Source organism: Stegodyphus dumicola, chromosome 1 (genome assembly GCF_044657685.1).
Source record: "Stegodyphus dumicola isolate Sdum_Otavi_A_Nest chromosome 1, ASM4465768v1".
NCBI classification, from domain to species: Eukaryota; Metazoa; Arthropoda; class Arachnida; order Araneae; family Eresidae; genus Stegodyphus; species Stegodyphus dumicola.
The window spans coordinates 96,977,536-97,000,353 of NC_140768.1; the positions used below are offsets into that span (position 1 = coordinate 96,977,536).

A 22,818-nucleotide genomic window follows, 5' to 3' on the forward strand; every position below is an offset into this window, starting at 1 on the left:
GGCCAGTGCCGTTATAGGCAAGTGCCCATAACGGCACTGGTAGTGGAAGATTGTGGAGGCACGTAATAGGCGGCCACCGTACCTCCTATGAAGGAACAGACAATTTTACACCCAAATGCCTTCTCCGGGATTCGAGCCCGGGCCTTTCATATCGCAGTCAGGCATCCCTAACCACTATACTGTCTGGGCGGCGCACTAAAATAATGAGTAAGATCTAAAGAAAGATAATTATAGTCACCATTAATTGTAGTCAACATTACAATCAAAGATTTGCTGCGTATCTGCATTAAGTGGTAGACAAGCCCATCGTAAAAAGCTTGCTCTCATAAACCTATATGTTAAATTTGATGAAATACAGAGCGATTATTATTATTATTATTTACAAGCAGAAAAAGTACAACAAATATATTTTAATATTACTGGCTAAATTTATGAAAACAAAACTACTTCAGAAAATAAGTCTGAAACATGAAATTAAGGCCTAAGTATTATATTTCTGTTGTTCACAGAAAATTTCTGAACTATATTAGTAGATAGTTTTTTTAATGATTTGGTTTATTATGGCAAAGCACACTAGGACTATCTGCCTAAGGATACCAAGGCAAGGGATACCTTCGTGGAGTACTTTCTAAGGGAACTGGCTCGTATACACGTTACGCATGGGGAAAACCACGGAAACGTCCAGGCAACAGCCCGTTCGCGGGATTCAGTCAGCAGTATGTTGATATGCTATTCGTCCTTGCATATGATGCAAGCATACAGCACGTTACCTATCGATTTATTCCCCGCTTTATAATGTTCGCTATACATTATTCTGCTTTAATGAAAGACGTAAAACAGCACCCGAAATCTGTCACATTAAAAAAAAACAAGTATTGCTTGGAATATTTTTAGCGCCGAAACTGCAGAAAATTCAGATTTTATTGAAGCGGGACTGAAAATTTTAAGAACCAATTCGCTATTTAAATAAATTATAAAATTTCCTATTAAGTAGCAATATATTGCCTAAATAAATACTATAAATTAACTTTAATAACCGGTTTCTCAACTGAGAAATAATTTTGGAAACGGTTTAGGTGAGTCGTCCGAAACCAGCCACTATTTTAATTACGAAAAATCATACAGGTGTGAGGTAGTTTTGCAACATGTTTTGAATGCCTGCAAAGAAACGCTCGGTGGACAAAAATACATTGCTCAAATTCTGACGCCGCAACACCAAGAAGAGGTTGTAGGAACTTGACATTTACAGGATCGATAGACATTAATCATATGCAAATGATCAAAAATTGTAAACAAAATAGTCAAACCATTCTCCATTTATTCAGCATGGAATATGATCACCATACGCAGAAATATACGCTTTGGCAATTTATTAATGAAGTCATTTATTATTCAGTGAGGAATTTTTGTCTTGTTGCAGACGCTTAAGTAAGCGCGTAAAGGGTTAGAATTGGTTTCCATTCTGTAATAGCTAGCCAAAGATATCTCATATGTATTCGACAGAAGACTAGATCAAAGGGGAGAAGGCTTCGATTGTACAGCTAGTCCACACAGGCTATCCACAGCAGAACGAACAAGGAACAAGATGCGTTGTCATGTTCAAAAACGCATCTTTGGATAGCTTGTAGGAATATCAGTACCACGATCAAATAGCTGTCAACATGCAGCAAAAGAGGCCTAGAGAGGTCCCTCTACCATCCATTATGTTGCCCCAAACTATTATTCCAGGAGAAGGGCTGGTATGATACTCTCTCGTGAAAGGTTTTCTGATGACCTTTGGCCAAATTTTCTCCAGACCAGTCTGCTATCATCATTGCTTCCGAGACAGAAGCGGGACTCATCGCTAAATACCACTGCTGCTTGGATGTAGAGCATGGTAGCCAATGTGAGTGATAATTTGGAATCAATGGGATATCTGTCGTTGGTAATCTGGCCCGTAGCCTTATACTGTGCCAATGACTTTAAACAGTTTGGGTTTCTGTATACAGTGCTCAATCTTCTGAACTAAGCAGATGACAGAAAATTCACTCAGAGTAGAGTAAGGAGCGCAACGCGATATTCTTCTGATCCGACGATCCATCCAATTAGACGTTTGCCTTTGGCTACTATTGCCACTGCCTTTGGCTCCGATATCCCAATTTGTTGTTTTCCCCTTGTTACGAAGCGAATAACGATATCTAATGCGTAGTTCGAAAGGCTACTAATAACTTGACGATTCTTGTTCGAACGCTAATTTTGTTCCGACGAATATGCATCAGTGGTAAATTTGATCTTGATTTGGATACAAAAAATTCATGACGATATCTTTCATTTATATTTAATGAAAGCACCAAAATATATCACAGCAATACACATACATCGCAATGGCGAACTACAGTTACATAATGTAAAAAACACAGAATTCTTTTGGCGCAACAGTGCCCTCTATACTATGAAAAGTTCCAACACACCCCACCTGTGCTTTTTTAAGAGCACATTAAATTTACATATCAATAATATATGTTAGATATAATCAAAAATCAATATGCACAAATTAATACTGAAAACTACATTGCAAATTAAATACAATACATGAAACAAACATATATATATATATATAACTTTAAACTTCAAAAGGATAGATTAATTGGACGGGTCTTCGATAAAGTCCTTGAGAAGTACGAATCAAACATGAACGCACATACCCATCCCTACCTTTATAAACTTCTTCTATAATTCCAATAGGCCATAATAATTTTGATTTCGTCGACCCCTCCAGCAATACAACCTCACCCTTTTTAAGATTCCTTTCAGGAGATGGATTTAGAAAAGTATGCGCAGACCGTAATTCGAGGAGATAATTCTCCTTCCACTTTTTCCAAATTTGTTTCAAAAGATTAGTTTGATACAGTTTTCTCCTAGTCAAAGTCTGCCTGTTCAATGGTTCATTCCTGAAAAGGTCGGCAAAATGTACAGGATAAGAAATATTTTCTTGCCCTGGAAACAAGAAATGGGCAGGTGTAAGAGCTTCTGGCTCTTTTATTTCATTATGGACATAAGTAAGAGGTCTATGATTTAAAACTAACTCAATTTCTGATAGAATAGTCATCATTTCCTCAAAGTTAAGAAGAGCCCTTCCGAGAACCTTTCTCAAAGGATCTTTGATACTTTTCATAAGCCTTTCATAAAAACCACCCCACCAAGGCGCGTGAGGCGCAATATATTGCCAAGTTATGCCGTTTATTGAAATGAAATCTTTCAATTTTGAATCTATTATAATTTTTGCTAATTCTTTAAGAATTTCATTAGTGGCTCTAAAGCTCTTAGCATTGTCGGAAATGATAACTTTACAATTTCCTCTCCTAGCTAAAAATCTCCTTAATGACAAAATAAAATTTTTTGTTGACATATTTGTGATTAATTCTATGTGCACAGCTCTAGTAACACTGCATGTAAATAATGTTATGTAAGCCTTTTGAGGCGTATCCTTTCCTGATTTTATTAAAACTGGGCCAGTGAAATCTATGCCAGTTACAGTAAAAGGAGGGTTTTCAGTAATTCTACTTTTAGGTAGTTGACTAGTTATTTGTTTAGCTGGTTTCAACTTATACTTTCGACAAATTAGGCAGTTACCTAATACTCTTTTTATAATTTGTCTACCTCGTGGAATCCAAAATCTAGACCTAATTTTGGCTAGCGTAAATGTAACTCCATCATGAAAAATTTTATTATGTTCTCGAATAATAATTAACTCTGTAAATTTAGACTGCTTAGGAAGAAGTATAGGATGAGCTTCATCCTTTGTAAACGCTCCTTGTTCTAACCTTCCTTTTATGCGCAATACACCACAACTGTCGAGAAATGGGGCTAAATTCGAAAGTGGTGAGTTTTTAGGAATCGATTTACCATTTTTAAGGTTCTGCAATTCTAAGTTGAACTCTATGTTTTGCTCATGTTTTATCCAATCTATTTCAGCATTTTGAAGTTCTGCTGTGAGGGGACCTGCAATCGTTTGTCGTTTTTGAAGTTTATTAACAAACCGTTTAACTAGTGCAGTTACTCTTAGTACCTTTAACAAACTACTATATTTCCTTAAATCTAAAATAAATATCGAATTTTCTACCAAACAGTTATTTTGCACTGTACTTTCAAATTCTTTTTTTAGCTCTAAGTCTACGTCTGTAGATTTTAAGTTCTCTCTTTCAGTAGGCCAGTATTCAGGTGATTGGCTTAGCCATGGTGGACCGTTCCACCAAAGATGGTTTGTAGCTAAATTTGCTGCAGAAATTCCTCTGGACAAGATATCTGCAGGGTTATCTTTACCAGGACAATGAGCCCAATTATTGGTATCTGATAAAGATTGAATTTCTTCTATTCTATTTTTTACGAAAGTTTTGTATTTACTAGCTTGTCCCTTAATCCAACATAATGTAATCATCGAGTCGGTCCAAAAATAACTAGAAGTATTAAATTTAAGACATTTACTTACTTGATGGACTAATCTTGCGGACAATAAAGCTCCCATTAATTCCAGTCTTGGTAATGTAAGACCTTTCAGAGGAGCTACACGACTTTTAGAACAAATAAAACTGATACTTATCCTCCCATATTCAGATATAGCTCTTAAATACAATACAGTTCCATAGGCTAAAAGAGATGAATCTGAAAAAGAATGAATTTCAAATGAAATAAATTTACAGTTCAAATTTGAAAAATAACATCTAGGAATTTGGAGATCTTCTAAGTGTTCGATTTCACTGCACCACAACTGCCACTTGTGATCCAGTGACGATGGAAGTTTATCATCCCAGTCTATGTCATGACTCCACAGTTCCTGTAGAATGCACTTCAGCTTTATGATGAAAGGCCCAAGAAATCCGATCGGATCATAAATACGACCCACTACTCGAAGAATAAACCTTTTCGAAGCAGTTCCGTTTTTGACAAACTTTGATAATTCTTTCACGTTAAAAGATATACTGTCCGCATCTGGATCCCAAACTAGACCCAACACCTTGGATGGTGAGTCAAGTCCCGTACTTGAGCTCTTTTCCTCATCGATGTCGAACTCAGCATCTTTCCACAGCTTACGCAGTTCCATGGAATTGGTTTTCCATTTTCGTAATATCATGCCACATCTTTTGAGAATTTCTACACTTTCAGTCGTAATTTTCAAAGCCGCTTGCAAGTCTTCTTCGCCTCCAATCAAATCGTCGACATAAAACCATTCTGACAGTAATTTGCAAGTATCAGGAAATTCTTCTTTACATTTATCAAAATGATATTTCAGAGTTGCAGCTAACAAATATGGACTTGGTTTTAGTCCAAATAAAACTCTACTAAAGTTCATTTCTTGATATGAATTAGAACCGATATCATCAGTCCAGAAGAATCTAGTAAATTTTCTATCACTAGGATCGATCAAAATTTGTAGATACGCTTGCTTTATATCCGCTGTGAAGGCGATTGTATTTTTTCGAAACTTTAAAATCATTTCAAATAGATTTGGATACAAGTTCAGTCCTTTAAATAAACAGTCATTAATTGAAAGTTGACCTCCTTCATGAGAAGAACCATCAAACACGATTCGAAGTCGACTAGTAGATTTGTCCTCGCGAATGACAGCGTGGTGGGGTAAGTAGAATGACTGCTCAGAATATGACACTTCAGTATCTGACGACGAATTCTCAATGATACCTTCCCTACGATAATCATCAATTACCTTTTTATAATCCTCATAAAAAGCTGTATCATTTCTAAATCTCCTAACCAGACTATCGAAACGTTTCCGAGCCACTTCTCTATTATTTGGTAATTTCTTCTGCATACCTGGTTTCCACGGCAACTTTACACAATATCTTCCATCTACGAACCCAACAGAATTATTAAATTCATCAAGTATCTCCTGTTCCACTAAAGTCAAACACTCCGCTTCCTTGTTTTCAATACCTAAACTTTCCAGTTCCCAGAAACGCCTGAGTTCAGCTGATACAATGCTTTGATCACCTAAAATTAAGTTCACAGCAGCCGTTTTACTCATATCACCACAATTTCCCTGCAAGGACCATCCAAGTTCTGTGTTTACAGCTACCAAAGACGTATTTAACCTTTCAAAACCTTTTGTCAACTTCCAATAAAAATCTATACCTATTAACAAGGAAATTTCATTATCATCTGACGCTTCATTATAACCCCACGTTAAAGTTAATCCCTTGGCTTCCATTTCAGTTCTTGTACGCTCATTCGGCAAATTAATCGCCGCCCTCGAAATTTCATCTGTTTCCAACGCCTGTATTACGACTTCATTTCCATCTAAAATATTTCGCAATCTCACTTCAACTCTGCGACATGTTTGCAACCTAGGATCCTTTGCTCCAAATGAATAAATCTTTAATGTTTCTGACCCTAGACATTTTAATCCCAACTTCATAGATACATTTCTTTTAATAAAACTCTTCTCACTACCGTTATCAAACATTGCAATAACTGTACTTGACGATTTACGACCTACAATTTCTGTCCTAACACACTGCAATAAAATCACATTCCTATCATTTACAACTGAATTCGAAATAGTAGGCTGAATTTCCAATTTCTTTGGTTTTTCTTCTTCCGGTTTTGAATTAGATTTACACTTGCTAGAATTTTCAAATTTAAAACAAATAGCTTTGGCGTGTCTACCAAAGCAGAATGAACACTGTTTAGCCTTACATTTTTTCACATAACAGTTTGTGTTACAACATAACAGACATCTCCTTTCCTTAATTAATTTATCCCTTTTTTGTTGCACAGTCATGTTCTCACATTCAGTCTTACAGTGACCTTGACCACAGAATAAACAAACTTCGGAAGTTTTCGCCATAAATTCTGTTACTGACGCGTGTTGATTATTGCGACTCGGATGAAAGTTTCGTTTCTGATTTCGAAAATTGTTTTGTTTGTGTTGGTTAGAATGAAAATTATTACATGAAGATACATTATTAGAATTAATACGGAATGCCTTTTCTCTTGCACTAATAGCATTGTGTAAAAACTTCATCAATTCCTGTAAATCATGACAATTATTTATATTTTGCTTCGAAAATTCAAGAGTCAATTCTCCTGGCAAATTTTTTAGTATTATGTTAGTCAGTATTGTTGTGTATGTTTCCGATTTGACATTTAATTCCTCTAAACATCTAATTTGAGTTTGGGCTTCAAAATAAAGGTTACGAAGGGCCTGAATGTTAGAAGCATTTTTTACAGGTGCCAGATTTAATAAATTTGACAAGTGAGCATTTATTAAAATGTCTCTTTGGCCAAATGTTTCCGAAATTAATTTAACAGCCTGTTTATAATTCTCTGGAGTAATTGAGAATCCTTTGATGCTAGCTAGGGCTTTACCACCTAATAACGACTTTAAATAGCAAAATTTGTCAACCTCAGTTAAATTAGAATTATTATGTACAGAATTCTCAAACTGATTCCAAAAATCTAAATATTCTGAAGGCTCACCATAGAATCGAGGAAGCGAAAGTTTAGGAAGTTTAGTTCTGTTTTTTACTGTTTGTTCACCTGACTGACATGGAACTTTTCCAATTGATTTAATTTTGTTTTGCAACTTTACTTTAACTGGTATTATTTTTTCGTTATATTCATCTACTGTGTTAATTTCATCCTTAATTTCTTGTTCTTCTTTCAACAATTCATCAATGTCACTATTTAGTATGTTAATAATTTCAATTTTACTATTCAACTGTTCTAAATATGAATCACATACATCTATGTCAATATCTGATTCATTCAAATACATGTTTATTTTTTCTACTAACTTTAAAGTTTGTTCACGATGTGTGTCACGCTTAGTTTGAAGCTTTAACAATTTAGCCATTTTCACAGTTTCTAGCAACAAATTTTACCCCTCAAATACTTTAACAATAAATTCTAATTCTAGAATTCTAAGAAAACAAACTGTAATTTTCAACAACAAATCACACTTCAAGCATTAACAACAAATTCTAATTCTAAGAAAGCACAACATTTTCTTATTTTCAAATACCAATGCAAATATTCAGTAAATGCGAAACCTAAAGTTGTAAATTTTTACCAAACAAGATCAACAACATCAAACAACCCTACTACTTCAACAATTACGAAATATTCTATTCAACCAAATTTTCAACAAAACTATTTACTCACCCCACCATTACGATAATTCCCGGCGACAGCACCACATGTTACGAAGCGAATAACGATATCTAATGCGTAGTTCGAAAGGCTACTAATAACTTGACGATTCTTGTTCGAACGCTAATTTTGTTCCGACGAATACGCATCAGTGGTAAATTTGATCTTGATTTGGATACAAAAAATTCATGACGATATCTTTCATTTATATTTAATGAAAGCACCAAAATATATCACAGCAATACACATACATCGCAATGGCGAACTACAGTTACATAATGTAAAAAACACAGAATTCTTCTGGCGCAACAGCGCCCTCTATACTATGAAAAGTTCCAACACCCCTTTAAAACGCACTTTTAAAATGTCGGGGTAAAAAGTAAAGCATCTACAAATCATCGTAGACATCGGTTCTCAATCTTCAAAAATTTTTAATGTATATTCACATTAGCAAACCAACTTTGCGAAAGTGATTAATTAAGTAATGACATTTTATAATTAACTGCAAAAGCTTAAAATTCTGTTAACAGTTATAAGTAGTGTTAATTTGTAGAGTTCCTCACTTCGGAATTCTAAGTTAATGTTGGAAGTGAAGAATCTAAGAATTGATAAGCGAATAATCGCTTGAGTTCGGTGACAAGATACAACAAGATAGAACGGTAATTTTATTATTCCAATAGATTTAACAAAACTCCGCCTGGGAGTGTACAAGCAAAGCCCGCACTTGAACTTAAAAGACTAAGAATTAAACTAAAACTAAGATTAACTAAAGAAGTATAGCCGAAGCTATCAAGGTTCAAATTGAGTTGGCCCCTTAACTTATTTGACTACGAAGCTTAGCAAGGGCCTGAGTACGGCCGAGCGTAATAACAGCTTTGAGAGAGAGAATGGCCAAAAAGGCAGACGCGCGTAAATTAGAAACTCTGATTCTCTCTGACTCAGAAAGTAACTTCGTGGTTTAAATACCGCTTCTGCTCATTAAATATTCAGCAAGATTCCAAAGGTACTTTCTGGCCGGAAGTAGTAAGTTGAAGTTAAGAATTTGACAGGAAAGGAACTTAAAATTTAACTGTTAATAAAATTAATATCATCCTTACAAATTTTCTACTCATTTCTGGTTTTTGGATGTTTAAATTTCTTCTTCCGTTAAAAATTTTTTAGATAGTTCAAAAATATGCAATGTAGAATAAAAATATTCCTCATTCATTTTTGTTCTCTACAAATTATTATGCAAACATTTATTAAAAATTTTTAAAGTCTGAAAACAAATACCTGCGATGTTATCATCATGTGATGATTTGCAGGTGTTTTATTTATTACCTCGACATTTTTATACGACCATGTTTTAAAATTGAGATGCTTTTGATCCGCTTTAATTTTTAGAACCATGTTTTATATCGCCATGCTTTAAAACTTTTCACATACATTAAACATTTAAAACTGAGATGTTTTTTCCTTCCTTTCTTTTCACCTACGATTCTTTGAACGAGTTTTTTTCTCTTATTTTGTTTTCTCCGCAACGTTTGCGTCTGCGATGTGTTATATCCAATGCAGGGCAATTAGATATACGTTTTATAGACGCTGTATTCTGGTAGATATAAATAACAATGTGACTAATAGATGATATTCTTTCTTTCCTATGATTTATAAGCTGTGTAACTTATACTACCTGTCACATTCTTGCCACTAGGTGGCGGGCATCTCTTCCTTTACTTTTGCTGTAATTAAGTTCCGAGAAGCAGTCGAGATTGGAACCGCTCTGAGGAGCGTAAAGACTCAGAACTAAAAATGTACTGTTTTAAAATAATTATCACCTACCTTGTAAATAGTGTATATTAGCTTTTTATTTCAATAAATAATTAAAAGACAAGATGGCCTGCTAATTGTAATAGAAACTCTTACTGGAAAACGTGATTATTAGAAGCCTGGCGTCGAGAACACTGAAGATGCAGCAGGTAAGGAATTTTACATTAATTTTATTGTAAATAGAAGAACCTGATGCAACATTTTTATGGCGCCCGAACAGGGACACCAGGTTTTTTGAAAAGTTCTAATAAAGTGAATTCAAAAGCTGAATATTAAAATTGAAGATTTTAATACTTGTTCTTGAAGTATTCAGCAAAAGAATAATTTTGTTTTCTAAGTAAGAGTTAAATATTTGTTTTTCATGAGACGTATATTTTTTGTGTAAGTGTTTGAATCTAAGAAAGATAATGGCTGAAGTAGAAAAATTAAAAAAGAAAAGAAGTATCTTAAGAACTGCCGTTACAAAACTATTTAAGAAAATCGAAAGTGAATTAAATAAATCTGAAGGTAGTATTAATGAGCTCGAAGAATTGTTAGAACAGCTTAATGCTAAAACCGAAACGCTATCTAATGCCGATGTGGAAGTTGAACCAATTCTGAGTGTAGATGAATTCGAAAATGAATTCGAAATTACAGAACAATATCGCGAGAAGATAACGTTATGGAAATTCAGGCTTAAGAAACGGATTAAGGAACTTATTCATGACTTAAATGCACCGAACACACAGCAAAATATAAAAGATACACCTAATGTTAAATTACCAAAACTTTCGATTCCCGTATTTTATGGGAACAGTAGTCAATGGCTTACTTTTTGGAATAGTTTTGAGTCCTCAATACATAATAACGAATCATTGAACAAAGTAGACAAATTTAATTACCTGAAAGCATATTTAGGAGGAACAGCTTCTAGCTGCGTTCAAGGACTTCCGTTATCGCCAAAACATTATGATTCAGCAATTCAAATCTTACACGACCGGTTTGGAAGGAGAGACATTCTTATTAATGCGCACATGAATAATTTGCTGAATATTGAATCATTAAAAAATGCGAATGACATAAAAACATTTCGTAACTTGTATGATAAAGTACAAACGCAGATTAGATGTCTCGAAGCGTTAGATGTTGTATCGGAATCTTACAGCGCTTTGCTGTGTCCGATGATTTTGAAGTTATTGCCTTCAGAATTAACGCTTGAATTTCATAGAACACAAAATGTTGGCACCGATTATAACATAAAAGATTTAATGTCATTTTTACACGCAGAACTTTCATCCCGCGAACGCACAAGGTCAACGGTTTCGCAACAGCAAAAAGTATCAGATCGGCGACAGTCTTCTTCCCCCCTGCAACGAAAAGCGCATATGGTCTCTCAAATAGACATAATAAACCAAAGATACCGACCGCTACAGATTTGTTTACAAAATCCGAATGCAGAGAGGAAAATATGAACTGCGTCTTCTGTAATCAATTTCACAAGACTTATGACTGTAGTTTCGTTTCCGGCTTATCATTACAAGAAAAAAGGGACATTTTAAAAAGAAAATGTGCTTGCTATAAATGCCTAAAATTACACCATTTGGCTCAAAACTGCAGAACAAAAATAACTTGTTCTATTTGTAAAAAACAACATGCAACTATTATGTGTAATAAACAAAATCCTTCTGTCGAGGTTTCGGAAATTAAAAAAGACGAACAGATAGAAAATAAAGTACTTTCAAATCAAGCAGGATGTTCAGAAGTATATTTGCAAACTTTAATTGTTCGCATATATGGAAGAGGGAATAACCAATTTGTTCGAGCGATAATTGACACCGGAAGTCAAAACTCATACATAAGCAGGTATGCAGCAGAAAGGTTACAATTAAGAAGCTTAGGTGAACAAAGTGTAACCCACGGACTTTTCGGTGGCATAGAAGTTTCGGAAAAACATAAACGTTATAGAATAAAATTGGGTAGCGTAGATAAACGGTATAATTGCGAAATCAATGTATTGGATGAAAGAAAAATATGTTCTTCGGTCCCTAAAATCAAAAATATACACTGGATTAGGGAACTTAGAAGAAGAGGAATTTACGTCAGTGATGTTTTTGAAAATGGAAATTGCAGATTATTTCAAGAGAACCCCCAAGAGATTCATTTGTTGTTAGGGGCAGATGTTGCTGCAAATTTATTTACAGGTAAAATCGAAGTTCTTCCTTGGGGAAGATTAGTTGCTGTAAGTACAAGACTTGGGTGGACAGTCATGGGGAAAGCGAACACTGACAATTATGAAATAGAAAATTCCTTTTCCACGCTTTCGTTATCTTTACATATTTCTGATGCCACTCTGTCAGAACTGTGGAGGCTTGATGTTATCGGAATAAAAGATCCAGTTACAAAGAAGGCTAGAGAGGAAAGGGATTTGCAATCAAAATTGCAGTTCGAAAATTCTGTATCTCTAAACGAAGAGGGGCGTTATGAAGTCGCACTTCCGTGGGCGGAGAATCATGTACCACTTTCCACCCACAAGGATTTAGCGTTGAAACGTCTACAATCTACCACCCAGAAACTTTTATCTCAAAATTTATTTTCTTCATACAATGCAGTTTTTAATGACTGGTGTAACTTAGGAGTGATCGAAGAAGTTAAAGAAAATATTGCGGTTGACTATGGACATTATTTACCGCATAGACCGGTGATCAAAGAAAATAGCTCAACACCAATTCGACCGGTGTTTGATGCGTCTGCGAGGAAACAATCGTCTCCTTCTCTAAATCAGTGTTTGGAGTGTGGACCAAATTTGATAGAACTAATTCCATCTCTTTTGTTGAGATTTCGGGAAGGCAAGTTTGCTGCTATAGCAGACATTGAAAAGGCTTTCTTACAGATCAGTGTAAGGCCTCAAGATAGAGACTGGCTTCGGTTTTTCTGGTGGAATGATGTGGAAGAAAGGAAAACAAAAATATTTCGTCATACTAGGGTAGTATTTGGGGTTAAGAGTAGTCCTTTCCTTTTGGCAGCTGTTATAGAATTCCATCTACAAAAGTACATGAAAAATTCTTCAAATGATACGGAGATAATAGCTAAACTCTTGCGTAGCTTCTACGTAGATAACGTTGTTGCCAGTTTTGACAAAGAATCCGAGATGATTCAGTTCATCGAAAAATCTCGAGAAATAATGAATGAAGGAAAGTTTAATCTTCGAGGTTGGTTACATAATGAAGATAACCTGAAACAGGAAACTATTTCACCCGTATTGGGTCTGTTATGGAACTGTCAGAAAGATAATTTAACTTTGAATCTGAATTGGCTAGAAGATTTTGAAATGGGTATAATAACGAAGAGAACAATTCTCGCTGTAACACACAAAATATTTGATCCTATTGGTATTGTGAGTCCTGTTCTCTTGTATCCTAAAATATTGTTGCAGAACCTATGGAAAACAGGAATTTCTTGGGAGACTGAAGTTGACGAGAGTACAAAACAAAATTTTGTGAATTGGTATAAAAGCCTTTTTCTCTTAAAAGAAATATCCCTCCTACGTTGAATACATTCCAGCAAGGACAATAGGAAGTTCTGCAGCATTCACACATTCTGTGATGCCAGTAGTAATGCGTATGCTGCTGCAGTTTTCTTGAGAACTGTGACGAATTCTGGAGTTGAAGTTCATCTGTTGGCATCGAAGTCTAGAGTAGCTCCCGTAAAATCTATTACGATCCCTCGTCTGGAATTGATAGCTGCCACGATAGGTGCCAGACTATGCTCTTCTGTTTTAAATGGTTTACAATGGCAAAATATGGAAACGCATTTTTGGACGGATTCTACAACAGTTTTGACATGGATTCAAAGGGAAGAGATTGTCTGGGCTGTCTTTGTGGAAAACAGAGTCAGGGAGATTAGGAAACTGACGGATCCAAAAACGTGGAAACATATTGCTGGAACAAAAAATCCAGCTGACCTCCCATCAAGAGGTTGCACCGCTAAACAACTTTTAGCAGTTAGATGGTGGGAGGGCCCCGACTGGCTGAAGAAAAATCAGGAAGAATGGCCTATACAAAGGGAAATACCGGACATGGAAATAGTGAATTCAGAAAAAAGGAAATCAGTCATTTCTGCACTAAATACGCAAAGGGTAGAACATTTTTTTGAGAAATATTCATCTTACCATAAAATGTTAAGAATAACTGCTTGGATATGCAGATTTATCAACAACTGCAGAAGACCAGATTCTAAACAATCAGGAGAACTCACGGTCCCTGAAATAGAAACTGTAGAAAAGAAAATATGCAAGATAATACAAATAGAAGCATTTGGCAAAGAACTTAAAGTTAGCAACCTTTGTACCTTTTTTGACTCAGATGGCCTTATTCGGTTAAAGACCAAGATTACTAGAAGAGAGGAAGAAGAAAATTTTCTCTGTCCAATTGTATTGCCCTCAAATCAGCGTGGGATAGTCGCAAATTACCATTTGCGACTATCCCACGCTGGTGTGCAATTCGTACTAGCCAATATTCGACAGAAATTCTGGGTCCTGAGAGGAAGAAAAACAGTACGTAAAGTTTTTATGAAGTGTGTTCGCTGTAGAAGATATAGCGCAAAGAATATAGAGACTGTTCCAGCACCTCTTCCTGAAGATCGAGTTCGAGATGCTCTGGTGTTTGAAGTGACCGAAGTCGATGTAGCCGGTCCTCTTTATTTAAGAAAAGGAAAAAAGGCATGGATCTTGCTCTTTACTTGCGCGGTCTATCGCGCGATACATCTTGAACTGATAGAAAGTTTATCAACAAATGCGTTCATCTTGGGATTAAGGAGATTTATTGCCAGAAGAAGTCGTCCAGGTATTATTTACAGCGACAATGGTACTAATTTCGTTGGAACTGAAAATCTGTTAAGATCGATAGATTGGAAAGAAATAGAATGTCATTCAACTAGTATGAGAATACAGTGGAAGTTTAATCCCCCAACTGCTTCATGGTGGGGCGGTTGGTGGGAGAGGTTGGTACAAATAGTCAAGAAGATGTTGAGAAATGTTCTCGGAAAGTCCTGTGTCTCTTACGAGGAAATGTTGACTATACTTTGTGATATCGAATCAGTGATTAACTCAAGACCCCTTACGTACCTTTCAGAAGATCCAAATGATCTTACGGCACTAACTCCTTCAATGTTTCTACAAGATGTGCACGACGTCGGAGTACCAGACTTAGACTACCTGGATACCATCAATCTGACAAAAAGATACAAGTTCTTGCAGAACTTAAGAGAACATTTTCGCAAAAGATTTCGTGATGAATATTTAGCTATCCTAGTGCAAAAACCATCTAAACGATCTACTCGGACTATCAACAAAAATGACTTGGTGTTTGTCGGCAGCGACAACAAGAAGAGAATAGATTGGCCAATAGGTCGTGTTGTAGAACTATATCCTGGGAAAGACAACGAAGTACGTGTTGTCAAAGTGAAAACTGCAACGGGTGAACTCCTAAGACCTGTGAAACGTATTTATCCTCTCGAACTTGATAGACCTAACTTGTTTAGTGACTTCACCATGAACATAAAAAACTCTGCGGATAAGTGTTACAGTGATATGAACTATCAAACTAGATATGGACGTAAAACTGTAAAACCTCTTACATATTTTTAAATTGCTATACTAATTTTTGTTTCTTTTCAGTATTTTAGAAATTTAATTGTCCTAACAGTTGTCAATTGGAACATGTTATCTGGATATGGTATGAATGTAATGCAGAAAATGTTTAGATGTGTAATCCTTCTTTGTAAGTATTAATTTTAGAGCATTAGTTACTTTTCATATTTGTGAAAGTTGTACTTGAATTTTTGTTTGATTATTGATAAATTTTGTTTTGATTTTCCCATCTTATCGAGGTAAAATCAAAAGGTGGGAGGATGTCACATTCTTGCCACTAGGTGGCGGGCATCTCTTCCTTTACTTTTGCTGTAATTAAGTTCCGAGAAGCAGTCGAGATTGGAACCGCTCTGAGGAGCGTAAAGACTCAGAACTAAAAATGTACTGTTTTAAAATAATTATCACCTACCTTGTAAATAGTGTATATTAGCTTTTTATTTCAATAAATAATTAAAAGACAAGATGGCCTGCTAATTGTAATAGAAACTCTTACTGGAAAACGTGATTATTAGAAGCCTGGCGTCGAGAACACTGAAGATGCAGCAGGTAAGGAATTTTACATTAATTTTATTGTAAATAGAAGAACCTGATGCAACACTACCGAACTTTCAACAACTTGATTAAACGCTTTGTAGTCAGCTTTTAGTTTTTTTTACATTTTGAAAGATTATTTTTGAACACTTATGTTTGTTGCCTTTCACTGCTGCATTTATCATCCATGTGATTGAGAAATGTTTCCCATTTAGAGAAACTTGAGAACTTCCAAGAAGCCTTGCCCCTTCTTAAAGCAATGTCTCAAACTGGCAACCTCTGAACCAATTTTGCAGGACTCACGAATACATTTTCCCGTAAATTAATTAACATGAATTAATATGGCATTTGAGGAAAAACAGCGAAAAAAAAAATCTGAAAAGTTTTAGATTTTAAATTACGTCATAAGGAGCGTTTTTTTAACGTTTTGTGTGTTACTTTTATATATTAAAAATCACATTCGTCGCACTTAAACTTTAGAATTCAGTTCAATAGCAATGTCGCAAAATAATTTTAAAATGAGCTTATCTTTAGAATTTCCGATACACAGTTCCGCGAAAAGGTTTCCCCCCTCCCGTAGAGTGTTGCCATCGCTCTCTTTGAAATCCTTGAATTTGTTAATCAAAAATTAGTTAAAGTTTTAAAAATATGAAATCGATCATAAAACAAATTCTAAATTTCAAATTTGGGTTTCCACATGCCCATATTCGCAGTAAGATTACGTCATTCAAAATTCGATGGCTCTATGTACCGTTGTTGCATCACAATGCGATAAATAGACATACATTTATGCATATTTTTCATTATTTAATGTCTTCAAATATAATGAAGGACTCTAACATTTGGTGGCAACAGTTTGAAAAGTGAAATAGACATTTATAGTGAATAGAGATTCAACGCAAAATCGCAAAATTTTTAAAAGCAGCGTAACAGCATATGTTTAGAGTTCCCGAAGCAAAGTTAAGTGTTGGCATACTTTTTTTATATTTTTTTAGTCTTCTCTCTTTTTTAGTCATCGTAACAATATTATGTTTTCTTAGTAAGATGGCTAACAAAAAAATTTGTCTTTTTATTATTTTTATATGTTAACACTATTTATTAAATGTTACTTTTTTGTATTTACACTACATAAAATTCAATTCAAAAGCAAAATCACAAAATATTTAAAAACAGCATATCTTTAGAATTTCTCTTACAGTGTTAGAGGTTGTCATAGGTATTTTTATATTCGTTGTATTATTTCTTTAAAAAGTAACCGGCGCGCGGCCAACCGCCTAATGTAGTTATCATATAAAAGAAAAGATAGATATAATGATTTTAGTGAATCCAGCTATTGTCATTTCATAAAATTGTTCAATATTTCTAATTAGAGATCTCGAGATTTTAATATATGTTTATTTAAATCAATCCCATTAAAAATAGAAAAAAATATTCATAAGAAGTGGATTTATTGCTTTTAAATCGATTACTTTATTACTCAATGATCTTTCATATTAAATTTGAAAGTATCTTAGGTTTTACTGAATGGCAACGCGCTGGTGCGTGGAAGATAATAAATAGTATTTTATTTGCGGTTGCGCCAACGCAATGCTTTCATACAGCCGAGTTTGTTAATTAAAATTGAAAGGTAAATATCTTAGATTTTTCTGAATGACAACAGTCTCGCCCGCTGGATATAAAAATATTTAATTTCGAACGGTATTACCATGGCTCTTTTTCAAATCGTTGAGTTTACTAATAAAAAATTAATTAAATTTTTACGAAATATGAAATAAGTAATAAAACAAATTCGAAATTTAAAATTCGGGCTTCCAGGTGCACATATTCGGGTGGAGGACTACGTCATTCAAAACTGTATAGCTGTAGGTACCGTCATTTTTGAAGAACACACGTGCATGCATGCAGACTCTTCATTACTTAATTTATTTAAAAATTATTTGGTGGCAGCAGGTTGAAAAGGAATACTCTGTTTACAGTGAACCAAGGCAAAACCCATTTCGAGAATACTAACCACTTTGGGGCTGGGCTGATAAAAGAAAGATATAGGTTGACATCATTTATTTTCAAGTTTTGTCCGACTTGGTTAATTTCGTTATTTCCTTATTTTTGGTTTAAGTTCAAAATAAATTATTTATTGATTAACACATTACAGTTATTGGAAATAAAAGTCAGTCTGATATTTTAATGCTTATTTTTTAATAAGTTTGAATTACAAGGCGTAAGCAACAGAAATTTTTGGCAGGAACCAGCCGTTAGTTTTCAGACAGAAAATAAACATATATTTTAACTTTTCTTTTGCATTACCATTACAACTCTTTATGCATATTTTGAAATAAATGTTTAGTTTGAAGCACAATTAAAAAAATTTTTTTCCTCTTGTTAAACTCAGCTCTTCAGTTGCTTTAAATTGTGCATTTAGCCAGAATACAGTTTGAGACTACTGTGTTAAAGTACTGCCATTCCGAAAAATATAAGCTGGTGAATTTATTTTTCAGATGGAGTAAAACTAGGAGATTTATACAGGAAAACCCCACTTCTTAGCAATTTAATCGTATATTTTAAAATATATATAATATAAAATAACCTACGGATGATTTTTATGAGGATTTTCTTACTTAAGTGAACCTGTTTTTGCGTGAGTTTAGTAAGTTTCAATCTTAAGATTTTAAATCATAAATATTTTTAAGTGTATTATGAAGCGGTGTTTTACATACCTTCGTATAAATTCACATACAGTCTTAATATCGTTTTATAAGCAGAACTATTCAAAAAAATATTGAAACTATTCTAATATTATAAAGTGCTTTGAAATAACCGATGTTTATTATTTAGCTACATTTCCAAATATTTGTTATATATAACACGTGCTGCCTGCGGTTATAAGGAAAATTTAAATGGGCCTCAGGCTTAAAGAAATTGGCCAGCTCTGTTCTATATACTAGATCATTTTGTTAAAAGACTGAAAAAACTTAGCGGCAACACTTAACTGTATCCGGAATTCTAAACATCCTCTGCTTTTAAAAATACTGTGATTTTGCTGTTGAATTTATGTGGCTAAGTGCGAAGAATAATAATTAAGTTAAAAAGACCAAAAAGTTGTGTCGGCTGCAGTGAATCCAAGGGCAGACTGCAAGCTCAGCGAGAGCATAAAAAACATTAAAAAAACCTTCTGGTGAGATGTTAAAATTTGAAATCTTTCAGATTTCCTTGCTTTTTTCTTCTCCCCCTTTAATTTATTGAAGAATTTGATGATAGGGTATACAGCAGTCGCTCTATAACACGTAACAGACATCAGATATATTAATATGCATTACTTTTGCAATAAAATTTCTTTTTTCTTTTTCCCAATGCAACAATACTTGCAAATTCTTTCTCATAACACATCATTAAGAAAAGCAACAATAAGATAATAAAGACTGGAAAATTTCCACACAAATTATCAGCACAAGTCCCTACACGAAGCGAGACAACAAATTACAGCGCAATTTAAGCTACAACAGAATCTCACGTTGCCATTAACTAATAAAAAAAGACTCGTGGTTAAAATAAATCCTCGTCTCTGTCTTCAAGTGTGTCGCATGACACGCAGCACGCTTTTATAAACCTCAAAAATCAAAATTTTAAATTATTTTTATTAATTCATTTATCAAGCCTTACGACACCGAACTGTCACCAGCGACATCCAAAGAACATCCATTCCGCTCGAAAAAGTAAAAAATAAATAAAACATAATCACTTCAATCATGAAATTCAACCCGGAGAGTTCCTAACCGCAAACCGCAATCCATTGCCCCTTTTTAAAACAATAACTGCGAGGTTGGAAGAGTTCAGCCCGGCAGTGGTTGTTGCGTAGTAATGAATGGCACTTTTAACGGCCGAACAGAAGATGCTGTGAGCGTTCGAAAAAGAAGTGTATAAACAAAACAGAAGGAATTTTATACGTAATTGCCACCATGCCGTCTGTCGTCTACATCTTAAAGAAGGGGGGGGGGGGAGGGTAACTGCTATTTTTGGATGTGACTTCTTAAACGTCTAGACGAGTTTTTCCGACTTCCTCTGTGTTTGGTATGGCAAAATGGATCCGAAAATGTTTAAGCTGTAGTAATTTTATAAAACACAATAATAAATAAATCCGTCGAAAATATATTGTATTTCCAAATTATATTTTATATTTGAGATGAAATGCTGAAATGTTTTGAAAGAAAGCAGATGCTGGAATTTGGTTACTGTGTTTTAGTAAGAAATTCTGTCTGGTGAAGGTACTTTACTACGGTTTTTGAAAATATTTGTTATATTCTGGAATTTCTAATTCTCGTGAAATATTCTTAGAAAAGTCGGGAATTAATATACATAGGCACTGTGATTCGCAACCATTAGTTATAGACATATATCTCCAACTACAAAAATAGTTTTATAAATGACACAGATATTCGTGTTCCGAGCATTTTAATAATAATAGTAATAATAACAACAACAATAATAAAGAAAGAATCCGGAAGGTTTCAGATTTTAACGGTCGTCTAAAAGGGTTTGTTAAAGTTTTTTACGCTCTCTTTGAGCTAGTATTCTACCAGTTTGCTGTTACACTTACTTCTACTAACCCTTTTCTTCTTTCTTTCTTTCTTTTTTTTTTTTTTAATCTTTTTAGCTTTATTATTAAGCATAATTTTCTTCACACTTATGCATGCAGTTCAACAGCAAAATTACAGAAATTTCAAAAGCAGCACAGCAGTATACATTTAAAATTCCCGATGCAGCGTTAAGTGTTGGCATGCATATTTCTGCTTTTTTCAGTCTTTTCTCAGTTTATCATATCGGTGTTTAGTTTTCTTACTAAGATGGCTTTAAAAAAAGTTTTTTTGGGGGTCTTCCTATTATTAACGTTTTGGATGTTTATTTTATTTATTAAATGTCACTTTCTTGGCGCTTAAGCCACATAAAATTCGATTCAACAGCAAAGTCACAAAATATTTAAATACACCATATCTTTAGAATTTTTGATAGAGTGTTAGACATTGCCATTACATTCGCTACATTAGTTCTGGAAGATGAACTAATGCCATGAGGCAGCGCCATTTCTTCATTAATCTATGTTACATAGCTTGCGTAACGCTTACGACGTAGTTAATTCGGAACCTAAACACAAAATTTTGAGAACTAAAACCTTTCTAACCTAAACCAAAACCTTCCTCTTGAATAATTGCGTACTTTAGCTACAACTTCTGAGCTGCTTGGACACTATTTTTCTGTGCTCTCTTCCTATCGCGACAGTACCAAAAATGTAAATGTTCTGCAAAATAGGTACTATTAGAGTGCCAAGCGAATTGTGGTCGCGAATAATTTAAATAAAAATGGAATTTGATCCACATCGACTGCCAAGTTTCCTAATCATTAAAGATTTAACATTCTACGCAATTAAAATTCTTCCCCTTCAGTATGGATCCGGGTGCTAACGCCATCAACATTGCTACGTCTTTTCCTTGTTTTCATTACATATATTATGTGTATAAAAACATGGAAATTTTGGTGCCGTAGAAGATGCATAAAGAAGGGGAAACTTTCAGACGTGAGCGAAATCAGTTTCACGGCTGCCATTCATTTTCTCTTAATCCAACTCATAGGAAACGGGCACTATGTGCACTTCACGATTTTGAACGCAGCTGTTACACATGATGATACAAAGAAGTGAGCGGCGACGTGATACTTTTAGGCAAGCAAGTGGGAAAGTGCCAATGCATTCAGAAGTGTCGAAAAGTGTAAAAAAGTTTCGCTTTTTCATAGAAACCTTATTCAGTAACTGGCTAAAAGGTATCTGCATTGCAGGGTTACGAAAAAAGCTTATGATGTGGATTTTGAGTTGACGGAATTTAGATTGCTATTTATTTATTTATTTTAACAGAAAAAAGAAAATAAAAAGGAAATACTAAAATGAAAATGAAGAATAAGAGGGGCTATTGCTATTTAAAATTAGAAGTTCGCTTTCGTATTTTTAGCTTACACACACGCGCGGGCACACACATATATATATATGTAAGATAAAAAATATAAAAAAACTTCTAATTTTAATTGGGTACAACCTCTTTTATTTTTATTTAATTTTGGGACTTCCTTTTTCTGTCTAAAAATAGCGCCATAAGTCTAAACTGCGTCATTCAAATTAATCATGCAATCTTACGTAAAGCTTAATGCAGATGCCTCTTGGCCAACCACCAAATCGTAAACCAAAACCTTTTGACTCCCTCCCTTCTTCCTCTGCATTACTACTGCGACACCTTTCTCTCTCTTCTCGCTTACGCTTTCATCCTGTTAAGTCGCTGCTGCAACCATCTATGCTCGATTCTATCGCAATAATATCAAAAATGTTCTGGAAATAGGCACGATTAGAGTTCCAAGTGAATTGTGGCCACAAATGTCAATTTAAATAAATATGGAATTTAGTCCGCCTCGACTGCTTCTTCTTCAAAATGGATGGACGTTCTAAACATCAATTATCTTATCAACCAGCATTTTTTACGCTACAGCTCAGTGTTCTTATATCAGTGCTTCCAAAATTGTGCTATCATTACACACACACATATACACACACATATATATAAGCACAATTTTGGGAGCACTGATGTAAGACCACTGAGATGTATATGCGTAGCAATACTATTTAGCGTAGATACATATTAAAGAGGAACAAGTCGAGCCGGATCAATTTTCTTTTT

At 34.6% G+C, this 22,818-nt stretch overlaps 1 protein-coding gene across 1 annotated transcript in view; it reads right to left on the reverse strand.

The window, feature by feature from the left end:
• The window catches only part of LOC146999162 (uncharacterized), a 29,537-nt gene extending 21,713 nt beyond the window's left edge, over positions 1-7,824 (reverse strand). Inside the window, exons 1-3 of the mRNA XM_085811438.1 lie at positions 6,615-7,824; positions 5,515-6,486; positions 4,126-4,329 (exon numbers count right to left, since the gene is read on the reverse strand). Coding sequence (XP_085667564.1) covers positions 4,126-4,329; positions 5,515-6,457 — 1,147 coding nt within the window. The 5' untranslated portion in view covers positions 6,458-6,486; positions 6,615-7,824. The remainder of the gene's footprint in view (positions 1-4,125; positions 4,330-5,514; positions 6,487-6,614) is intronic.
• Between the last annotated feature and the right edge of the window lie 14,994 nt (positions 7,825-22,818).